This window comes from Aaosphaeria arxii (assembly GCF_010015735.1).
Source record: "Aaosphaeria arxii CBS 175.79 unplaced genomic scaffold BU24scaffold_2, whole genome shotgun sequence".
Classification (NCBI taxonomy): Eukaryota; Fungi; Ascomycota; class Dothideomycetes; order Pleosporales; genus Aaosphaeria; species Aaosphaeria arxii.
Window position 1 is genome coordinate 1,311,404 of NW_022983475.1, and position 21,187 is coordinate 1,332,590.

General features: G+C 50.2%; 11 protein-coding genes across 11 annotated transcripts; 4 read left to right on the forward strand and 7 right to left on the reverse strand.

The window, feature by feature from the left end:
- Positions 1–312: 312 nt before the first annotated feature.
- BU24DRAFT_458698 (uncharacterized protein) lies at positions 313–639 on the reverse strand (the record flags this gene model as incomplete). The annotated part of the gene is made up of 2 exons (XM_033531662.1): positions 313–340; positions 377–639. The coding sequence occupies 2 exons, from the start codon at positions 637–639 to the stop codon at positions 313–315; spliced, it is 291 nt and encodes a 96-aa protein (XP_033387314.1).
- Positions 577–1,829, reverse strand: BU24DRAFT_109572 (uncharacterized protein). Its single transcript, XM_033520779.1, has one exon. It carries the CDS (start codon positions 1,641–1,643, stop codon positions 945–947), a length of 699 nt encoding a protein of 232 aa, XP_033387315.1. The 5' UTR covers positions 1,644–1,829; the 3' UTR covers positions 577–944.
- Positions 1,830–2,829: 1,000 nt separating this feature from the next.
- On the reverse strand, positions 2,830–5,219 carry BU24DRAFT_447573 (DBR1-domain-containing protein). Its single transcript, XM_033530833.1, has 2 exons — positions 4,898–5,219; positions 2,830–4,851 (listed from the first exon to the last, which is right to left on the reverse strand). Exons 1-2 carry the CDS (start codon positions 5,054–5,056, stop codon positions 3,211–3,213), a joined length of 1,800 nt encoding a protein of 599 aa, XP_033387316.1. The 5' UTR covers positions 5,057–5,219; the 3' UTR covers positions 2,830–3,210.
- A 162-nt stretch (positions 5,220–5,381) lies between these two features.
- On the forward strand, positions 5,382–5,993 carry BU24DRAFT_405701 (uncharacterized protein; the record flags this gene model as incomplete). The annotated part of the gene is made up of 1 exon (XM_033525719.1): positions 5,382–5,993. The coding sequence occupies one exon, from the start codon at positions 5,382–5,384 to the stop codon at positions 5,991–5,993; it is 612 nt and encodes a 203-aa protein (XP_033387317.1).
- A 295-nt stretch (positions 5,994–6,288) lies between these two features.
- On the forward strand, positions 6,289–7,843 carry BU24DRAFT_458700 (zinc finger protein-like protein zpr1; the record flags this gene model as incomplete). The annotated part of the gene is made up of 3 exons (XM_033531663.1): positions 6,289–6,429; positions 6,479–7,256; positions 7,308–7,843. 3 exons carry the CDS (start codon positions 6,289–6,291, stop codon positions 7,841–7,843), a joined length of 1,455 nt encoding a protein of 484 aa, XP_033387318.1.
- A 12-nt stretch (positions 7,844–7,855) lies between these two features.
- BU24DRAFT_418550 (cyclophilin-like protein) lies at positions 7,856–9,378 on the reverse strand. Its single transcript, XM_033527010.1, has 2 exons — positions 9,064–9,378; positions 7,856–8,566 (listed from the first exon to the last, which is right to left on the reverse strand). Exons 1-2 carry the CDS (start codon positions 9,073–9,075, stop codon positions 8,081–8,083), a joined length of 498 nt encoding a protein of 165 aa, XP_033387319.1. The 5' UTR covers positions 9,076–9,378; the 3' UTR covers positions 7,856–8,080.
- A 479-nt stretch (positions 9,379–9,857) lies between these two features.
- BU24DRAFT_109670 (arrestin domain conatining protein) lies at positions 9,858–11,892 on the forward strand. The gene is made up of 3 exons (XM_033520780.1): positions 9,858–10,227; positions 10,349–11,233; positions 11,285–11,892. Exons 1-3 carry the CDS (start codon positions 10,150–10,152, stop codon positions 11,525–11,527), a joined length of 1,206 nt encoding a protein of 401 aa, XP_033387320.1. The 5' UTR covers positions 9,858–10,149; the 3' UTR covers positions 11,528–11,892.
- Positions 11,811–12,920, reverse strand: BU24DRAFT_489031 (uncharacterized protein). The gene is made up of 2 exons (XM_033533595.1): positions 12,488–12,920; positions 11,811–12,431 (listed from the first exon to the last, which is right to left on the reverse strand). The coding sequence occupies exons 1-2, from the start codon at positions 12,713–12,715 to the stop codon at positions 12,300–12,302; spliced, it is 360 nt and encodes a 119-aa protein (XP_033387321.1). The 5' UTR covers positions 12,716–12,920; the 3' UTR covers positions 11,811–12,299.
- Positions 12,921–13,980: 1,060 nt separating this feature from the next.
- BU24DRAFT_405705 (uncharacterized protein) lies at positions 13,981–15,840 on the reverse strand (the record flags this gene model as incomplete). The annotated part of the gene is made up of 3 exons (XM_033525720.1): positions 13,981–14,857; positions 14,926–15,059; positions 15,115–15,840. The coding sequence occupies 3 exons, from the start codon at positions 15,838–15,840 to the stop codon at positions 13,981–13,983; spliced, it is 1,737 nt and encodes a 578-aa protein (XP_033387322.1).
- Positions 15,841–16,521: 681 nt separating this feature from the next.
- Positions 16,522–19,265, reverse strand: BU24DRAFT_439353 (DEAD-domain-containing protein). Its single transcript, XM_033530299.1, has 2 exons — positions 18,948–19,265; positions 16,522–18,892 (listed from the first exon to the last, which is right to left on the reverse strand). Exons 1-2 carry the CDS (start codon positions 19,068–19,070, stop codon positions 16,586–16,588), a joined length of 2,430 nt encoding a protein of 809 aa, XP_033387323.1. The 5' UTR covers positions 19,071–19,265; the 3' UTR covers positions 16,522–16,585.
- Positions 19,266–19,286: 21 nt separating this feature from the next.
- On the forward strand, positions 19,287–20,487 carry BU24DRAFT_418559 (uncharacterized protein). The gene is made up of 3 exons (XM_033527011.1): positions 19,287–19,453; positions 19,504–19,519; positions 19,578–20,487. Exons 1-3 carry the CDS (start codon positions 19,397–19,399, stop codon positions 20,126–20,128), a joined length of 624 nt encoding a protein of 207 aa, XP_033387324.1. The 5' UTR covers positions 19,287–19,396; the 3' UTR covers positions 20,129–20,487.
- Positions 20,488–21,187: the final 700 nt, after the last annotated feature.

The window sequence follows — 21,187 nt, forward strand, 5'->3', positions numbered from 1 at the left end:
TCGTCGCGAAACCATGGAATGGTAGTTCGTGTTTCCCTTTCTTCTTCGATCTTCATGTTCGCGGACATGCTTGTTTGATGTCCTCGAGCATGGACGCCAGTGACATGCCACGGCTCTCTGTCCGTCTCTCTCTCGGACGCGACTTGGTCAACAGCATTGACGATACTCTCTTCGAGTTGTTTGCTGTTCGAACTGTCTCGTGACTTCATCTCTTCATCTCTTCGTCGCTTCGCCTCTTCCAACACTTGGTCGTGACGGTTCCCATCGTGCTGGGGGACATGATGAATGGAGATTCGCCTTCATATCTTTCGCTTAAACTCGCTTCTCAAACAAACCCTTGCTAAAGCGCAGGTTCAGTCTCTCCTCGTTCAATCACGTGGACCGGCGAGCTTTGTTGCGACCGAAGGTGAATCTCCTCTTGAGACCGTCCTTGACGCTCTCCTCTGATGATGTGGGAGACTTGGGAGCCGCATCGCTTCCCGTCCGGGAGTTGCTAGAGTGGGAGCTGGAGGAGGAATGCGAACCAGATCGCTTGCGACCTTCCTCTGCCAAGACGTCTTCGAGAGAGACGTTGAGGTGAGGGTGGGTGTATGTTGGGGCCTCGGAAGGCTCCAAGATTTCGGTGAACTTGGAAGTCATGGTGAGGATGATTTGAGTGGATAGTTTATGTGGTGGTTGTGGTTGGTTGGTGTCGATGTTGATATTGATATTGATAGTCAACACAACTTGAGTTCGAGGAGTGATGTAGTGTTCAAGTTGATCTTGTCGAAGAAGGTTGATGACTTATGAATGAGGTAGATGTTTGATATCTTCAAGGTGGGGAGATAAAGATATAAGTAGTAATATTGGTAGATCTTGGTGTGTATATAAACGATGTGTTTTAAGATTAGGAGCGACAGTGGTGGTAGAGGGTATGTGTGTTCTAGACTTCTCCTGGTGACACACTAGTAGGTAGGGGAGAGAGGATAAGGTGTGTGTGAATGGGTGCGACCGGAGTTTATTGAACGGAGCGGAAATAGTTGTAGTGATGGTTTGATGACTTGTAACGAATGCTGTGTTATATTTTGGGCTTTGAATGAATTATGTGGAGTTCGAGGCCATGCAGGGGAGGGGCGTGCAGACTTTTTAACTCTTGGATGGACTCTATGTATGGAGAGACTCTTAGAGAGCACGCGGACGAAGCCATGACCGCGGGGCCAAGGGTCTGCGTGCCAATCCAGGGTTTCCGAATGCCGATCTAAGACCAATCTCGACCCTTTTTGGGTTATGGGATGGCGTTGACGGGCGCTGTGGGCTTCGTAGGCCGTTGGATACTGGCTGGTGTGGCACTTTGTTAGAATGGTTTGCGCCGTGTGGTATGCGTAAGGTTGTGGGAGGCGCAAGTTGCAGGGGGGCACAACAGGGAACAGGGATATGACGAGTGTCTGTGGCAGTTTGTGGGCATCTGGAAGGGCCGTACACTGACAACATGACCCTTTGGGCCTTTCTGATCTATGAGCCGCTGACAATCGCATGCTTTTTCCATCATGATGCGGATAGAACCGGTGGGAATAACCAAGACACTGCCACTCCCTCAACCAATAACTGATATGTCTTAATGTCCATGTATGCGGCGTGTTCGCGCATCTACTACCCATTTCCATTTGGGATGCACAATATGGTTGTTGTAGTTATTATTATCGCCATCATACCTGTGACTCGGCATTCGATTCGAGAACATTCAAGGCATCCCGCATAACTATAGACAGACAAACAGGCAGGCATACACACAGCAGCACTCATGATGGATGCGCCATCCCTTCCCATGTTCGATTCTCCAGCTGCCATTTCTGACCATTCATCCATCCCTTCGACACCACCTGGATGAAGGAGCTTAGGGGTCGGGAACCAGCAGGAAGTAAGGATGGCGACCATGGATGGGCTACCATGGCGCGCGAAGGGATGGCAAAGAATGGGATTCATCATTACTGGAAGTGTTGCTCATCGCTCTTGATCCCCTTCCCCTGCACATGATCATTATTCGTCTGTCCACCCTACGAGGTATCCTGTCTGACCACAAGGAATTACTGAGTCGTAAGTCGCATCTCTCCCTCGCCGACCGAGGGCAACCGAACACCGTACCGCCTCTCTGCCACCAAGTCGACGGAGGGGGACGGGAGTTGCGTTGCGCAAGACTCTTTGCCACATGCTGCCTAAGAAACCTAAGAAATCAATAAACTCTTCGACACGCGCATGCGATCAGCGGTGATCAACGGCCGCACAACCCAGTCGTGCCAGTGAGATTTTGTCCGACTCCCTCTCCAACATCCAAAGGGTCCCCGATGGTGCAACGGCTTTAACCCAGATCGTCTGTTGATCGCATGCATCTTACGGAGTAGTGTTAGGTGCGCGACTGCTTTTGCGATATTGTAGATTCTCGTAGATATTGTATCCTGTCTATCTGTCTTCACTGCGATATTGTGCCGGTTCTTGGGAGCAAATGAATACCGTTCCCGCAATTTCGTAATGCTTCACCGTAAGTATGCGCGGCGAGGGCACGAGGGCAGATTTCGCATGCAATCCAATAAGCTATGACGTAGTATGCGAGTTGTGTGGGTGGGCATCTAAACTCATCTAAACTCACTTAACTCATCATAGCCCCGTATTACAGTCCCCCCCCCGTATTACTAGAGTATACAGAGACGGGGTCGTCCAGGTCTTTGGCTTGGCTAAAGTTCCCAAAACATCACGGTTGACCTTCCTCACATTCGACAGATCCAGCTAAGCTCACGCTGTCTCTTACTTTGCACGTGTGTACTTCGACGTCATCTCGCAATTTGAGGATACCCGCCCCGGTCACAATCCTCACATTAAATGGGGTTGTCCTGTAGGCTGAAGCTATTTGCATCGTACTCGTATATATCCATACATATTCATACTACCCAGGCCGTCCTTGCATCTGTAAATGCCGTTCAAAAACGTTGTTCAACGTCCTTAACTAGGGCTATCATGGTGCATAAGAGTGGGCACTTCATCTATGGAACTCTTAATTAGTATGAGATGCCGTCCCAGGTACAGTTGCCTAGTTCGTCATACTCGACTCTCGGACACTACTTTACTGTTCGTAAAGTTGTATGCGTAGCCAGCCGTGGCAGCCTACAATTTGGTTCTGGCGTACTTTGGGGCGGTGGCCGCTCTGCATCATCTGTTGGCCGGCCCTCGCTTGCGTCCTCAGTGGCCACCACCGCGCCCGCCACCCCTCCCGCGTCCGTAACCACGACCACGGCTGCCACGAGGAGGATGGCCGCCACGGCCTCTATCTCTGTGACCTCCTCTGTATCCACCGCCTCTGCGACTATTATTGCTCCGTCCATCCCGTCCCGGCTCCTCTCGTGGGCCCTGTTGCATCATTTGTTCTCTTTCTTCCTCCGACGCCTGAAAAGGGTTGGGAATCTGCAGTAGCTCGCAAAACTTCTGTGTGTGCGGGTTGCTGTATTCCTTGGGCAGACCAGAGACACGAATCCCCATTGTCGGGTCGTACACCGGCGCCGTCTGCTCAAAGTCTTCTGGAATTTGCAGCTTCCCAGGGTCAACCACATTTTTCTCAATCCATTCCATTTCTTTCTCTATCAAAGGTCGGTAGACTACGTCACCTTCATCAGTAGGTACTTGTGACGTCGGATCGCCGACTTGTAGATACTTGGCGAAGACTCGGGTTATCGCAAGCCACTCTGGATCGTACTCCAACCTAAGCGGGCGTTGGAATGCAGCTGGTGTTGACGGCATAACCTCCAAAACCTGGAGGAAGTGCCTATTCGGTAGGCACTTGTCTAGAGCCAGAAAGCGCGTCGTGGTGTTGGTGATCTCTTTAGGAAACGGCAGTCTCGGAACTGGTTCTTTGCGCGAGGGAGGCGCGAATGATGCCGGCAGAAGCTTGCGAATATGTTCTGGCACAGCGTTCGACGTAGTCGCTACACCATCGTGACCTCCTTCGCGACCCGATCCCGTTGCTGGTGCTGGTTGCGGTGCGTCGTCATTCAAGTCAAGATCTATTTCCGCATCATTTTTAGGCACCGGTGGCGGCAAGTCATCCTCCAGATCTAAGTCGATTTCATCTTCGTTCATCTTGACAATGGCTGCAGAAGGAACGTCTGCCTTGGGAGCTGCGTCGTCATTAGGGTCATCCAGATCTAATTCGATCTCGTCCTCGTTCTTGACAAATGTTGCATGGGGAATGCCTGCCTTGAGAGCTGCGTTATCAGCTACAGCAGTCTCCGTTGCTTTGTGCTCCCAAATAGCAGCGTACTTTATGTGCATGTGTGCGCTGAACCAATGCGCAGGTCGAAGCCGCTCCAGAACAGTCGTGGCCGCTACGCTTCCAAGTGTACCATCTTTAGCCTCCTGCTCAAAGTCGGGTTTGAACCTAAACAGCTGTCGGTGGTTTCCCTTCCACTCCATCCCACGGGGCCAGTCGTGGCTCAGCCCTATATCAACCTGCGATCGCAATTGAAGCAGCTTTCTCGTATCTAGTTCCCTGACGTGGTATATGCTTCGCACGTCACTTTGGTTGTATGGCAGACGTTCAAAGTGAGGTTTCTTGAAGTTGTAGCCCTTCCAAATACCAGACAGCCCAGCAATGCGCAAAGGCCCGAGCCGCACGACGTTGGCAGCACCCATATAGTATATGTTTGGCGCGGCCCATCCTCCATAGTAAAGCTCCCACATGTAATTGCTCGCCTCATGGTTGCCGCCAATGAAGATGGTCAGATACGGGGCGGCGCGGGCGCCGGAATAATACTCGTGGAAGTCGTGCATGGCGTAGTATTTCTCAGGCATTGAGACCGCTTTCAAGTCGTGGGCATTGCGCACAGCCTATATGGTGAGCTCATGTCTTGTTCGATGCTGATGGGTACTTTACCTGAAAATCACCCCCAATGATCAATAGGTCAACACCCTCCCAACCTTTGATCTCACAAGACTTCTTGACCGAAGCATATATAGAATGTAAGGTGCCATGACCGCAGCCCTCTACGGCGATCCGCAGCCCTTGGGATTCAACGAGATCCGTGGAGCTCATGCTTGGAGCTGCGCAAGATGACAGGATGATAGTAGAGGCGCGATACGCTAGTCAGGTACTATGAAGTTGTCAATTCTTGTAGTCCCTCATGGAAAGCTTATGCGACATGACGGTGGGGTTCAGTGGTCTTTGTAGTGAAAGACAATAAACAGTAACAGGAAGCTTCGCGGGAGGAAAGTGTAAATCGTGTCGCTTATCGATAACAGGACGTCGGTGATCGGCATCTAATCTAAACCTCAAAAGTACGTGGTCCATGCGCAAGCTCATAATTTCTCTTCAAACTGCGTAGAGATAGATGCTCAGTGTTCCATCACAAATCACGACCATGGCAGACCCCCAGTCACTAAATTCGAGGCTTGAATACCTCGATAAAGCGGCTCATCTGCTTGCCATATCTGCGCCTACGATTTCAGCAACTCTGGGAACAGCGAGAGACAGTCTTCTAGGTGAACAGGATGTTGATCTAGACATGCCCAGTAAAGACTGGCGAGCACTACGTCGTGACATGTGCGGCGCTTGCGGCTCAATAATGATACCGGGTTGGTCATGTCAGGTTGCCCATGAAGTCCAATTGAAATCCGTCAAGCAAGGCCCAAAGCGACGCAGGCATCACACAACCGAGAGGAAAGACATTGATGTGGTCTACACATGTCTCCGATGTGAGCGGAAGACCACACAGCCACTAGAGCGCAGAACCCAGAGGCATATGAAGAAGAGATCAAGTCAAGGGCCGAAAACTGCATCCATTGCACTCCCAACAAGAGAAGTAGCTAAGGATGACAGGCCATCCAAGCCGAATCCAAAGACTGCGAGTTCTGGCAGCAAGCAAAGAGCGAAAGCTCGCAAAGGCGGATTACAAGCGATGTTGGCACAGAGCAAGGCTCAAACCTCAAAACAGGGTGGACTTGGACTTGATCTAATGGATTTCATGCAATAGAGCTGTTGAAGCTTGTTGAACGATGATATTCGCTAGGGGATATTTCCTGGTTCATAGGGCTGATATGATAATACATGTCGGCGAAACCAGATGGTTCCAGCCGATTCCCTGCGTCACACCCCGCCACACCCCGCCCATGCGCCAAAAATCCAAAACTTTTTGGTTTTTCGACTGCGCGCAAGTGCTACCCGTCTCCATCTTAGACTTTCAACACCAACAACACTCCCCTCCACTTGCATATACACACACGCGCACACACACACACAGCCATCCAAGAAATAATCTGGTATACATTATGGCACACCAAAGTCTCGCCAAAGACCTGTTCGAGGACATGGGCCGAAAGGTCGCAGAAGCCAGCGCACAGGAGGGCGATGTAGATGGCACCAAGGTGGTGGATGAGATCGAGAGTCTGTGCATGAACTGCCACGAGGATGTAAGTGTATTCCAATACGTTCTTAGTTTTCCCGCGCTGATAGACCCAGGGCATGACGCGCCTCCTTCTCACCAAGATTCCCTTCTTCCGCGAGATCGTCATTATGTCTTTCGAGTGCCCCCACTGCCACTTCAAGAATTCCGAAATACAGCCTGCCGGAGAGATACAACAACGTGGAAGCAGGTTTACGCTCAAGGTCGATGGCAGCGACGACCTCAGCCGCCAGGTCGTGAAGAGCGACACTGCTGTATTCCGAGTTGAGGACATCGATCTCGAAATCCCCAAAGGCCGAGGACAATTGACAAACGTGGAAGGTATCCTGGCAATGGTTGCCCAGGACTTGAGCGTGAAGCAAGACGAGAGGAAGCAGGCCGTTCCAGAGGTATACGAAAAGATCGAGGGTATCATCAGTGCACTCAAGGACATGGCCGCTGGCTCAAGATTGCCTTTCACGATCACCATCGATGACCCAGCTGGTAACTCCTCTATTGAGCCAACCACTAGCGATGCTGCAGGAAAATACTCACGTCATGAGTACCCTCGCACGGCCGAACAGAACACTGCTTTGGGGCTTGGTGACACCTCAGGAGAAGCACCAGCCACCGAGATTCGCCCAGAGTACCATGCCACACAAATGTACCCCGAGATGCCTGCCGGACAGGCGACCAACAATGTTGATGAGGATGAAATCATCGAGAACCAGGTTTATGCCTTCCCTGCGACCTGCCCCGGCTGCACAAAGCCATGCACCACCAACATGAAGATGGTTAACATCCCTCATTTCAAACAAGTGGTGTTGATGAGCACTGTGTGCGATCATTGCGGATGTAAGCAAAATCCTTGCCTTACCCTTCACGGATGCAACTAACACGTAACAGATCGCAGTAATGAAGTGAAGACTGGTGGTGAGGTGCCTGAATTGGGTCGCCGCATCATTGTCACCGTAGATGACAAGGAAGATCTTTCAAGAGATATCTTGAAAGCGGAGTCATGCGCTATGCAATGCCCGGAGCTGAACCTTAGCGTAGAGCCAGGAACTCTTGGAGGTCGTTTCACTACCATTGAGGGTATCCTCACCCAGGTTCGAGACGACCTTCGTTCTTCCATCTTTGATGCTGGCGATGGTGGCGACTCGCTCGATACCACAACCAAGGACAAGTGGGACAGCTTCTTTGGCCAGCTTACAGAGGCCATCGAGGGCAAGATCAAGTTCACTATCATTCTCGAGGACCCACTGGCCAGCAGTTACGTCCAGAGCTTCACTGCTCCGGAGCCTGATCCGAAGATCAAGGCTGAAGACTACGAGCGTACCGATGAGGAAGAGGAGCATCTTGGTCTCAAAGACATCAAGACCGAAGGGTACGAGGAAGACGCGGAAACGAACGGCGATGCGCCGACGACCAATGGAGCATAAAAAGTCTGCATGCTGGGTTTGAATCGTTCTTATTTCTAGACTGCATTGGGGTTACATGGATAGCAGGTAGATACCACTAAGGCTTCACCGGCCGTATAAAATAGAGTAGCTTTTTTCCAACGACTTTCCCTCAATTGCCTCTATGTATCGTTTCCCTAACACTAGGCCACTGGAGGTAGTTCTCGGTCTGCGACCCGACTGAGTCGAACGCTTCCAAAGGCTCGGCCTCTGGCAAGTTCATCCCGCCAGAGGGTTGGCATGCATAGTCACGCTCTTGATCTCAATCCGCTCCTTCGGTCTTGATTTCTTATCCACCTCCACCTTCTCCAAGTCATCGAGTACCTCTATGCCCTCTATAACCTTCCCAAACACCGTATTCTTCCCATCAAGATGCAGCGCCGCAGCGAACGTGATAAAGAACTGGCTCCCGTTCGAATTGGGTCCCTTATTCGCCATGCTCACGATCCCGCGCGCATTATGCCTCAGCGCAGGCCGTATCTCGTCCTCAAACAACTGGTTCGGCGTGTCGAAGATGGATGTGGAAGTCTTGGACTTGGGATCCGAGGCGGGGCTGCCCGTTTGGACCATGAAGTTGGGGATCAGGCGGTGGAAGGGGCTGCCATTGTAGAAGTCGGATGCGCAGAGGGCGAGGAAGTTCTCCGCGGTCTTGGGGACCGATTCGCAGAAGATTTCGATTTTCACGTCACCTTTGGTTGTGTGCAGCTAGAGCGGGGAAGATGGTTAGCTATAGTGTAGAGAAGGAATGGAGCGAGAGGGTTTGATTCTCGCGGATGTATGTATGTATGGAGTATGTGTGTATAAGGCGGGCAGTGGAGGCAGAGGTAGTGTAGAGCCTGGCGCGGAGAACGGGATGACAACTGGCTGTCGCATTACTGAGGAGCGAATGTGCGCCGGATACCTAACATGATGATCCTACGACACGCGCGAGAGTTTAATCAGGCAGACATGCTGGCAAGCGGCAGAATAGGATTCTTCTTCTCTGTTGTCGCTTGGCGGTGTTGGCTCCTTCGCATGGCGTCGCAGGCCGGAAGCCCCTACAGTAAGCACTTGTGATTGTCGCCAGCCACGAGTCGAGTGTTCGGAGATATGGATGAGTCGAGGTCGAGGTTGAAGTCGAGGTTGAGATGGGATTGAGTGGAGTGTAGGGGTATAATCGGAGTCGCAAAAAGCTTGAGAGTTGCTAGGGAAAGTATACTTACTGTTACTGACATGCTGGCGTTGGTGTAGGTCGCTGCGCATGTCTTCCAGGTTCGCAGGACCCGCAGCTACGAGGCAGCAGCTGTGCAATGGGCTACGGGTGCCGAGCAGTTAGAGGGTAGAAGTGAAGTGAGGAGAGGGGGAGAATGCGGTTGGTGAAGAGGTTCGTAGTGGGTGAGTAGATTTGGTAGAGTGAGAAGAGCGATGTCGTAGGTACGAGTATTATAGTCTAAACTTATTCCCCAGATAATTAATTACCAGGAGACAGACCTAGGTAACTACACTCTTGTTAATGTAAGTATTATGTAGGAATCATGTATGATGTTCTACTATGCTCTACAATTCGTTATTGCTCAGCTTCATAACCCGCCCCCAATAGAAGAGTTACAAACCGCCAATCATTTCCGGACTTCTGCACCCAACGACGACCGACGACCAACGACGCTACCTCTCTGTGCCCTTCCCTCTGGTCTCCGCTGGCGATCTCTCAACTACTCTTCTTGACACTCACTAACTGCTGTAACTGACAGTTGACCGTTGCCATTGTCGCAGACAATTATCCCATACTCCAGCTGAAGCTTGTGGCTCATTCATACTGTGAGGTAGTAATAACAGGTGCTCCATATTCATTAAAGGCCACCCCCCTCAGCCTATCACCACCACCATCAGAGCTCCCGCTCCTCCAAACCTACAACGACACTCATCAGCCCTACCATCACCACCCTCGCTCTCCGCACACCGTTACTCGCATTCCCTCCGCACATTACTATATCCTACAATCTTGGACCCTTCTCATCCGCCATCAACTGCGACCTCTCATTACCGCCTCGTACCCCGCTACTCCGACTGTACCTACCTGTACCCACATACATTCCTACACCGGCATCATCAACCCCACCGCGAGGCGACCTGAAAGGCTACGCACAACTCCCCAGCTGCACAACGCTCTAGCCAGCGCCGGAATTTGGGAGCTACAGAGCGTGCTCTGGGAAGTGTCTGGGAAAGGAGGAGGCTGCGCCGAGTCCCATGCAGCTCTCTCTCCACTGGTAGAGGCCAGCGCCGACTCACGTACATCCCCGTGAGTGACCATGGCGGCCTTTGTACGGGTCTCTGGCCCGCCAAATAGTAATTTCCTCGTCGGATACCCAGGAATATCAGCTACACTTGTATGTGCTACCCTCTCTTCAGCTACCCCCGACATCGATCCTGTCAATCCCTCCTGAGATCGCATCATGACCTTGGCGCTACTGCGCCGAGTACATTGCTAGACTGCTAACTATTGAACAGCCGCGAATAGAAGGTAAGGTCGAAATAAGACCTTCAATAGGTGTGTCCGCACCTGTAAATGTCTCCCTCGTCACCATCGCTCTACACCGCCGCGAATCCATCCATCCCGCCGCTGACTCGGTGACAAAGAAGCATCTGGCTGCGCCGCGCAAGGACTTCGCCGACATCGTCGGCAAGGAGATGCTACTGTTCCGATGTCCAGCCGGGAAAGAACATGATAGTGTATTATCCATGGACCTACCGTTCGTCATATTCATACCATTCGGCCGGGGAGGGGAGGAGCTAGCTAGGAGGGTGCCACCCGCAAGTTTACAGCTTCCAAGCCGGACGGCAGAGACGTTCTACGAGCTTGTCGTAACGGTGCAGCAAGGACATTCGGACCAGAAGAAATATCCATTCCCCGTACCAATATCAAGATATGATACCCTTTCGACCTTTGGCATGTACAACCGACCTGAAAGTGCAGAGCGCGTTACGGACCACCTGGTCACCCTTGGAATTAGTCTGCCCCGGTGGAGTTATGGACCCTTGGATCCCGTCTCGGTGTACATCAAATTAAGCCCAAATCCAGACTGGTTGTCGAAGGCGAAGAAGGTCACTATACAAAAAATCACAATCGGAATCGATGAGGAGATCATCTATAATCACGAGGGGGATGAGCCAACAAGGAAGGTGAAGAATCTGGCGAAGACACAGCAGGCCGTTGGTGTTAAGATGCCTGAGGCCGGCTATTTCACCAACCTCGGCTTGGTGTTCCCTGCAAAAGACCTGAGAGATTCAGATGGAGTCATACCACGGGGAGAGAAGAAGTTCCCTATGTACGCCGTGAGCGGATTCACAACCACTGGCACGTTGTACAAGATTGAATACTATCTAACAGTAAAGGTAAGTCATGTGATGTGGTGTTTCAGCTGTACATGTTCTCACCACTCATAGGCGCAAATGTCTGGAGCAAAGGACATATTACTTCGTCAACCAATCGTTGTCTGTCCATTCGACCATGCAGGTTGCAAAGAGGAAATGGAGGCCATCGAGCAGGCTGCCAAGGACGCCGCCCACGTCAGCCCGGATAACCCGATGCTACCAGCAAGCAGTATAGTCCGATCTTATGACAGCAACGGCCTAAGAGCGTTGGGAATAGCTATCGTTGGAGGCGTGCGGAAACCACTCATTGAGTGAAAACGATTGCGGGTCGGGATTTGCTTCCAATCAGTAGCAGCAAAGAGAGAATGCGGTTATCACAGTGTGCAGGTGTACGACGTGAAGCCAGGACAACGACGTAAATGCCCAATGTCCTTCGACAGTATTATGACACCAAAGAGCGCGCGGAAGAAGGAGCAGCGGCTACTCAACATTCTCACATCTTGCCCAGGGTCTAAGGCTGTGAAGCTCAAGGGACCTTGCAAAGAAGAAGCCGTAAGATCGAAACATCAGTGGGCGTTATTGGTTGTATGGCACGCGTATACCATTTGGATATTACAGCAAAGGGAGCAGGGAACCCGGAATACCACTAGGAGTTACTTACTACTATCGCTTTCGCCTTCGGAACCGCCGTTCGTTTTTTGGGTGGAAGGACTCTTCGGGCGGCATTTCTTAGGAGTTTATTGAATTGCGGCTGGCAGGACCTTCTATTGTCGAAGGCGATGTCAGCGAACTTTCTACGTTTTGATGCGTTCTTTCTGGATACTAATGACAGATCTTCGTCGGGTCTAGATCTAGTTGGGTTGTTGATGAGCTGGTAGCCGTCCGTTGAGTAGTGATCCGCAGTGGTCTGTAAAGTGTACAGTACATACCACGCGTTGGTCTGCCTTTAAGTACATAGCTAGCAGGATTGAGTGACGATGTTGCCAATCTTGGACAACGACAATACCCACCACTTTTCATGATAAAGTACTCTTCTGATCGTTGATGTGTGCATATATCCCTGAGTCCTTCGTCCATGCCATTCACCTTAATAGCCCTTCGACTGCCGTGCCGTCTTCTTCATTTCCCACCAAAGATCTCGCCAAACAAGAGCGAACTCGATGTCTGCTTGCTTCCTCCCATCCCTTCCACAGTCCTCCTCACATGCCCCAACGGAATCCTTTCCCTCCCTCAGCACTCGTCTTCCCCATCACCCACCCACTAAGATCACCTGACCTCCTTCGTCCTAATCGCCAACTCCATGACCCGAAATCCCTCTGTCAAATCCTCGAGATGGGCCTCCGACAGCGCGGTCCGCGCAATGTGCTCCTCGACCATGGCCTTGATGTCCTTGTACTGCCGGCTCGAGGCCCCGAAGGTGTAGTGTGCGTTACGGAGCGAAGACTGCAGTGAGAGGAGGAGGTCGTCTTTTTTGGTGTTGTCCGAAGGGGCTGGTTGGGACATCTTTTTTTGTTTCCTTTTTCTATCTTATTCCGGGGGATGAAGAGGAATCCAGGGGTCGTTTTGAGGGATATGGTTGTTGTAGTTGTAATGTAGTGAGGGCTTGAGTTGGGCTCTGGGCTCTGGGATGATGTTTCTCTGTGGTTTTGAAAATATTATGAAAGCCAACGCTGTATAGATTTATGGTGATGTTATGTCTGCTAAAGCGGCCGTTTTATACAGAATTCAAATTCTCCTTGCTAATATATACTTGAAGTGACAGTTGGTTTTTTTCCCTTGGGCTTTTCTAGTTTGCCATCGAGGAGCGGTAAGGTTAAGTGGGCCAGAAAATTTGCGGGGTATTACGATGATCGCTTCTTGTGGCTCGTCTAGGGGCACGCTTCAAACGAACATATCAAGTTCACCCCGACCGTGTACAATGATATTGTATGCCTCAGGTGGAGCGTAACAATATATTTTGGAAACATTAGACGGAATTTCATGCTTGAAGAATATATATACAACTAGAAGTGGATGCGTCAAAACTAAGCCCAGACGTGTACAAACTGCTTCAGGTACCCGTGTTTTAGAGATCCCATTTATGTTATTTGTTGTTTTAGTACGACGTGAAAGGACGCAACAGACGCAGAAACCATGCAGCTTCAGTCACACAGTCACAGCAGGAAGTAAATGAGGAAGTCTACAAGTAAGAATACATCGAAGATACTCAAGCTTGTTTAAGTGTTGTTAGATACTGTCTGATGATCGGTAGTCTCGAGGATGATAATACTATGATTGTTGGTATTGGAAGTGAATAGTATAAATGCCGTTGGTTTACAAGAAAGGTATTGATAATATCGGCAGTGGTAGTATGGACAAGTAAAGGGTATAGTTTGTGTAAGACTGGAAGGAAAGAGGGAGAAGAAGAGAGTCGTGGGCGTCTTTATTGTGCTCACGATGTGCCATAGTTTCCACTTGCCAATCCAATCAAGTAGTCGCAGTGCGCGCAGAAAGGCTTATTGGTTAGTAACGCCTATTTTTAATTTCCACCTCTTTTGGCCTAGATGATCGTGTTCTGATCATTCTTCATCATCATGATCAGAATTTCTCCTGCGGCTGAGTCAGTCAGTCCAAGAACCCCAGCCAAGATGGAGCCCCTTACCATCTTAGAATGTATTGTGAGTGGATATTTGCCGATATCGATATGAACAAGTCTGGATCCTGCACCTAACTTTCGTCTAAAACTCGCTCAGGATCATGTGACCGGACCTATTCATGCTCTAGTTCTCTCAGAATGGGATATGCATCTTTTTAATCCCAGTTCCACAGAAAGTATCCGTCCATGGAAAGACTTTCAGTAATGTAATTAGATGGTCTTTGCTCCTTATGAATCTCGCATTTCGTACGAGAATATGACGAAGTAGTCGATCCTTGTACCAGTCGTGCTCGGGTCGTCCTCCAACGCTCGAAACCAATGTCCCAATGAACAACGCCCAGATGACCAGGGAATCTGTTGGATGGTAGATTTTTAGGATGGGTAATGTGCCAAGATCGGAGTCAGATGTACCGCTGCTTTCACTGAGTACGCTCGGTGTCGAAGAGGACGTAGCTAGGTAGGGAGATTGTCCGGCTTGGTCGATATCCGAGTCTACAGGGAGGTCGAGCTCGTCAAGAAGGGTGATGAGGGCAGTTTTTAGGCGTGTAACAAAGAGATCGCACAGCTTCATCTCGCAGGGGAGGCACCTCAGCGCAGGCCATAGGAAACACTGGAAAGCTTCTGTTAACACAACTTCTGTGTTGGTGAATCCATGGTCGTGACGCTCCTTCTGCTGTGAAAGTAGTTGCAGTATTGTGTATTCTGCGCAGTATAAGGGACGTATTGCGTGCGGACTGGTCCTGATTGTTTGGTTTGTGAGAAGTGATGGCCCAGATAGTGGCGGTTTAGGGGGAGTTTTGTCGGACGCTTGAAGGAGACATAGGAGATGGAATTGTGATATTAGTCCGGGAAAGGCTAACGAAAGAGGTGGAAGCTGAGCTAGTGTAAAACTTGTTCGTCTCTCGGTTTCGATGGTTATGGAGTATGGTATTTTATCTTTGGGAGGAGCAGGCGGATTGAATGGTATTATTGGCGTTGCAGGAATTTGTGCAGCGACATGGATTTCACACCTGGAGAATTGTCAGATGATATAGCTGCTGATAGAAAGTCTGAAAAGTAAGTAAATCTTTTTACGGACCATGCCATTCCCTTCTGTGTCCATGGCTTTGTCGATTGAATGCCTTTGAGCAAATCTCCATTTCCTTTGGCCATCAACACTTTAAGTAGTGCATCTCGATGAACGAGCGCAGCTTTGAAATCGCCTGCAAAGTTCTGTACTCTCGTCAACGGGGAACAGTCATGGAGGAACATGCGTGCTACAACGTACTGCGCAAGCCGCAAAGCAACCGAGGGCAGCAATGAAAGCATCTGAGAATTCCTTGACTTTTCTTTTCTCGGTCTCTTCCCTCATGACTTGTAACGCCAATTTGTAGTAATACATGCACTCTTCGGTGCCCAGGCTACCAGCCATCCCGTCTCTTATGGTAGTTGTGGCATGGAGCCAGAGTACGAAAGAGACTCTCTCGTCAGCCATGTTTCCTAACACCGTATTTGAACGGGAAGGGGCCAAAGCAACCGCCTTTGAACGCCATGCTAAAGCGTCATCTGAGCCAGGCACTTCTTCAGGACATTGGGTAAGAAAGAACTCGAGGATGTGATCTACTTTCCTACCTACGTTCGGGAGCATGTCGAACGGGTCGATACGTCCCGAACTAGGATCCTTCAATGACGCCCGCCGACTGAGAATGATGTCCCAGGCTGTCACTGCTCCGGCTTCCTGAGTTTTGGCATTTTGGGCGCCTTTGTTGCGCCGTGTTGTTTCGCGGTTACGGTGCACCCATTCTCTGGCCTTCTTTCGAACTACTAGGTCTTTCCGGGGATCCGAATTGTCCACAAACTCCAGCTTCGTTGCGGAGGACGAGACTGCAAAAATAGGCTGGACCTGTTCAAAGTATCTTCGGTCTACCGAGGATGACAGGGATGCACCGCGATCTTTACGAGGTACTGAGTGACTGGTGTCTGTAAGGCTGAACGGGTTGGGACGCTCCGACATGTTGCCGATTTGAGGAGCCAGGCCCTGCGCGGGATTGAACGATCGCCAGCGAGAAATGCGCAGAAAACCATTGAGAATGAAGAGTTGAAAGAAAAGCGAATACTAATGAGAAAGGTAAAGATCTTTGAGTTAAGGAATGACCTCTAGGACTCTGAGCACTCCAATAGGGGTGTGCAGTGCTGCACCCGCCCAAGTCACATTCACGAAGAGGGGTGGGAGAAAAAGCAAGGTGGGAAACGAAGCACCTACTGCAGAGGCGTGAAAGGATGTCTTTCTAAAGCTATGGCGCCCATGCCCTGCATTACACAAAGCATGATTAGGGCCCAAACAGCCGTACAATCGCTTGGTACCGTGTCGTGGTTCAAACACATAGGTAAACGTCCCCCCGATCCCGAACGCGCTCCGCTCCAATGAGCCGAGGTGGAATTTAGCGGGGGATCCGATGCGGAGTATACTCCGAAGGTCTTCATACGCAGTATCAATGAAACAAGCATGGGTCCAACACATGGTCTAGGTTGTTGAGGATCGCGGGTACGGGATGGGCTTCCTCGGGTTCATAACGAATCAATTGTTCTATAATGGCGGATCCATGAAGGAACTGGAATGCAGTTGAACTCTTTAGTTGAATCACTTGACTCGCGTGCTAAAGTTTATTGCAACTTCAATCGAAAAGTAATGTAGGTGATTTTCTTGGCTTGCAGTACATACTGCATATCTAGCTGCAACTTTATTATATGCATGGCACTCATCCAAGTAAACCGGCTGCGAGTTGCTCGAGATCTTCCAGTGTTTGTGGTTCCTGGATATGTCGTGCACCCTTCTTTCCATGTTTTCCCCTCTTACCACCACCCACAGCAGCGTCATCCTCCGAATCTGACTGGAACCATTTCTTTGGCCCCTTCTGTACGGGCTTGCCATCAGTTTCATCATCATCATCGTCGGATCCCATATCTGCCCTGAAGTTTGCAAGTACATCTTCCTGCTCATCAAGATCCATAGACGTGTCCGTACGACCCTGAGCCTCCGCCCTCTCCCTCTCTTTCCTTCTCCGCAGTTTCTCCTTCTTCCTCGCCTTGAGCGCCGCCTTATCGTCCACGTCTGCTTCTTGAACGACACGTTTAGCTTCTTCCATGAAGCGCTGCCTTTGCTCTTCTGGTAGACCCTTAGCTTTGAAGTCCTCCTCATCTTGAAGTTCATAAATCTCGTGGGGATTCCCTTCATCATCATAGACAAGTTTCTTGCCCTTGTCTTTGAGCTTGAGGAGCTTCTTCTTAGACTTGAGAAGTTTCTCTCGTCGATTGCTGTCGATGACAATCGGCTGCGATGCACCGGCAATCTTGACAGTCCTCCGACCTGCTTCGGCAGGCTCATCGTCTTCTTCGCTTCCGGACTCGAGCCCGGATTCGTCTTCCTCAGCAGGTATTCTGCGTTTGACTGCCATGAAATCGTCATCATCATCACCACCGGCGGCGGCCGCACCGAAATTATGTAAGTCGTCTTCGTCTTTGACCATGTTCCTGCGATGGTCTGCCAAGACATCCTGGTTCTGTTTCTCGAACATGCGGTCGTACTTGGTTCGCACCTTCTTCTTAGTGGGTCCGTCCTCTTCGTCTTCACTGTCATCCGATGGCACGATCTCAGCATCTGAAACTTTGCCATTCGGTCTCTTGTGAGCTTCATCCTTCCGCAAGAACTTGATTCTTGGTGCTCCAGGCAGGCCTAAGCTCGCAGCAAAAGCTTCAAGGTCATACTCTTTTAACTGAAATATCTCCTTGTCTTTTTGCACATGTACAGACTTGACATAAGTACTGAAGGCTTTCTGAGCTAGGTATTTAAGCTCTGTATCCTTGAATAGCATGTGAACGAGCTGCTCTTGGATAGACTTGCGCTTCTTTTGCCGCACGTTGATAAGCTCTACTGGTACCTTCTTGGCCTCCAATCGCTTCAGCATTCCCTCCTCTTCATTGGGAGCCAAGAATAGAACTCCACGACCCTCGCGGTTGTATCGAGCAGTGCGACCGACTCGATGAATATAGGTATCCGCATCGTCCGGACAGTCCACTTGGATTACAAAGTCGACGGCGGGAAAGTCAAGCCCACGTGCAGCCACATCCGTAGCAAAAAGACAAGAATATTTCGCAGCCGAGAATTTCGAAACAACTTCCAATCGCGACCCTTGTTTCTGGCGTCCGTAGAGATGAAGTAGTGGAATACCGGGTTGCATATGGCGGAAAGACTCGTAGACAAATTTGACCATCTTTGCCGTTGAGAGAAAGCAGACGATTTTTGATTTCTTGCTGGCCTGGATAAAACTCCACAAGGTATCCAGCTTTTCCTCCAATGGACAGACAATATAATTTTGTTGTAGGGTTTTGGGTGTCGCACTTTTGTCCTCGGCGTGAACAGAGACGTATTCCGGCTCGGAGAGACTCAAACGGGCGAGGTCTGACAATTTCTTCGATTGAGTTGCGGAAAAGAGCAACGTCTGCCGCTCCTTTGGGAGATATTCAATGATGGCATCCAAATCTCTTTGGAACCCCATATCAAGTGTCCGATCGGCCTCGTCTAGGACCAACATCTTTAGATCATCTGTGTTGAATGCCACTGTTTCCGACATATGTTGGAGGATTCTGCCCGGTGTTCCAACGAGAATGTTCATCCTGCTCAAAGCCTGTCTCTCGTCTTCTAAACTCTTCCCTCCAATGACAAGACCCGCTGCAAACATGTGACCATGCCTGCCAATCTTGCGAAGGACGTCAAAGATCTGGATGGCGAGCTCTCGTGTAGGTGAAATTATCAATGCGCCGAGGCCTGCGTCTGCGCCAACATGCTGTAATCTGTAAAGATTCTCAAGCACAGGCACAATGAAAGCCAGTGTCTTTCCGCTTCCCGTCTTCGCAGCTCCCAATATGTCGTGGCCCTGGAGTGCTAACGGAATAGCCTTTGCTTGGATGTCGGTCATGACAGCATAATGGGACGACTGGAGGCCCTCTTTGGTGGGCTCGGAGAGGGGGAGGTCGGTGAATTCGCTGTAAGAGCCGTTTTTAGGATCCTGCGACAATGTTAGAAGAGGTCGTCATGCCACGCTCGTACGTAGGAACGCTTACAAGTTCCGCAACGGCCTCTTCAAGCTTCTCGACGTCGACATCGTCGCGCTTTCTCTTCTGCGCATTCGCTCGCTTCTTAACTTTTGTAGGTCGCGTGCGACCTGTTATACCCGGAGCAACCATCTTAACAGAGCCTCACTGGTGTCACGGCCAGGTATTACCGAATCGTTCTTGAATGTTTGAGCGGAAATGTTGCGGCCAAAAATTTGGCAGGTCCGAGGAAAATATTGGTGGTCTGTGCTCAATCACCTTGCGGTGGCAGTGGAATCCGTTCCTACTGGCTCGGAGGAACTAACGTTCTACGTCTTCGTACATTTACAAATACTGGGTACGAATACCAACTCAACTAACTACTCTAAAACCTTCGTGGATCGCACAGCTCGAGAGCATAGCTACGTCCGCTATCCACTATTTTCACCAGCGCTCCCAAGCGTAACGACTCTGGGAATATGGCCGACGACGACGTGCTCGCTGAGCTCGAGGCCGTTGGTAAAGAATATGACAAGGTCAGTCACAATCAGCAATTTGAATATCAACGAAGCTAACAGTATACCAGGATGCTGAGATTGAGCGTATGTTTCTACTGGCACCCTGTTACTTTTCAGCCCAGGATTAACAATGACTGACTAGGTATTCTCGGCGTCTTCCGCCTCGACGCATACGCCGTCCTCGAGCTCCAACCGGGAGTCCCAGACTCCGACATCAAGAAGACGTACCGCGTGAAATCCCTCCTAATCCATCCTGACAAGACCAAGAACCCGCGTGCCCCAGACGCTTTCGATCGGCTCAAGAAAGCTCAGACGGAGCTCCTCGACGAGAAACTAAGGGAAAAGCTCGACGAGGCGATCGCCGACGCTCGTATGTTGACTATGCGCGATCTGAAACTCACCAAGGACGACGAGGAAGTCAAGAGTGAGGAGTTTGCAAAGGCGTGGCGCGAGAAGACGAAGTGGGTGATCATGGATAACGAACAGAGGAGGCAAAGACAGATGAAGGCACAGATGCGCGAAGAGGGTAGACAGCAGCGCAAGGACGATGAGGAGATTGCCGAGCGTAAGCGGAAGAGGGAGCACGAGGACAACTGGGAGAAGACACGAGATACGCGGATCAACAGCTGGAGAGACTTCCAGAAGGGCGCCGACGGCAAGAAGAAAAAGAAGAAGGTCAAGGCATTGGGTTGAATGGAGGGATACAATACGCCCACATTTCGCGACTCTCCTACGACCCACTGACCACTTTGCTGCTTCTCTATATCCACATTATAACCGCTGCTGGCGCCGGGAGTTGAGTGATTGGGATTATGCATGCAAGCGTTCATTCCGGCATGGCTCTGCAACGCGCCAGATCGAATTATTGATATGCTTCTGGCGTTGATGACTGGCGCTCGTCTATGAGGGGTAATTAAATGATTGTGCAAGTTCGTCATACTCAGATCAGGCTAGGATGCATGCAAGGGCCGCACAGGCACTTGACTAGGGTTTCTATAACTACATCGTGCATACATACACGATACTCATGAAAGAATATACAAATCTCTTCGAATTCTTCCTATTTGATGTCGTCAAGTGCTTTCTGATACTGTCCTATCTCTCGCGGCCGTGATTCCGTAACAATACACATGTTCGTGAATAAGGCCGTAATATCCCCCAATCCACGTTGTACAGGAGAGAAACCCCTAACGTCAATAGACAAATTCCCATCGATACGTAGCCCGTCAAACAGAAAGCTAACGCAGGGCGAGCCGAACAACAATTCTAGGAGTCTGGCATGAGGAATGGCGCTTGGATTTGTCCTCAAACAGAATTCATACCGGAGTCGCTTGCTGCTTGGTTGGTAGATGATGGAGCCAACGCGCCGATGCACCATTCACGCTGAGTTACGCGACGGTTGACAAACTCGTTCAGTCATACAATCACCCTGAAAACGTACCGAAGAATAATGAAAAGACGAAGCCCCAATGGGAAGAACTTGCTACGCTACAAGCACTGCCATCGCATCTAAGGCCATTGCTTCTAGGGGTATACATCAAAGAAGACTTTGTTTACATGCACCCAAAAAAAGAAAAGACAACGGAAATGGTATCTCAATCTCAGCGAGTTTTGGAATATAGAATACATAAAAACGACGACACGAATGTCCTAATGAAACCATGCAAGTGTGGGGGAAAAGTGGGTATATGTGCCGACCTCGAATATCCTCCGCAAACGTGGGGGGATAGTTCTGCAAGAAGAGTGACAGAG

Bases quoted from the DNA above. Each gene is read 5' to 3' on its own strand.
- BU24DRAFT_109572 (XM_033520779.1), bottom strand. From the start codon at position 1,643: ATGGAAATGGGTAGTAGATGCGCGAACACGCCGCATACATGGACATTA.
- BU24DRAFT_447573 (XM_033530833.1), bottom strand. From the start codon at position 5,056: ATGAGCTCCACGGATCTCGTTGAATCCCAAGGGCTGCGGATCGCCGTA. The intron at 4,852-4,897 runs GTAAAGTACCCA...CTCACCATATAG, and splicing joins TCATTGGGGGTGATTTTCAG to GCTGTGCGCAATGCCCACGA.
- BU24DRAFT_439353 (XM_033530299.1), bottom strand. From the start codon at position 19,070: ATGGTTGCTCCGGGTATAACAGGTCGCACGCGACCTACAAAAGTTAAG. The intron at 18,893-18,947 runs GTAAGCGTTCCT...ACATTGTCGCAG, and splicing joins AAGAGGCCGTTGCGGAACTT to GATCCTAAAAACGGCTCTTA.
- BU24DRAFT_489031 (XM_033533595.1), bottom strand. From the start codon at position 12,715: ATGTCCCAACCAGCCCCTTCGGACAACACCAAAAAAGACGACCTCCTC. The intron at 12,432-12,487 runs GTCAGGTGATCT...AGGGAGGGAAAG, and splicing joins TGGCGATTAGGACGAAGGAG to GATTCCGTTGGGGCATGTGA.
- BU24DRAFT_418559 (XM_033527011.1), top strand. From the start codon at position 19,397: ATGGCCGACGACGACGTGCTCGCTGAGCTCGAGGCCGTTGGTAAAGAA.
- BU24DRAFT_109670 (XM_033520780.1), top strand. From the start codon at position 10,150: ATGGCGGCCTTTGTACGGGTCTCTGGCCCGCCAAATAGTAATTTCCTC. The intron at 10,228-10,348 runs GTATGTGCTACC...ACTATTGAACAG, and splicing joins CAGGAATATCAGCTACACTT to CCGCGAATAGAAGGTAAGGT. The intron at 11,234-11,284 runs GTAAGTCATGTG...CACCACTCATAG, and splicing joins AATACTATCTAACAGTAAAG to GCGCAAATGTCTGGAGCAAA.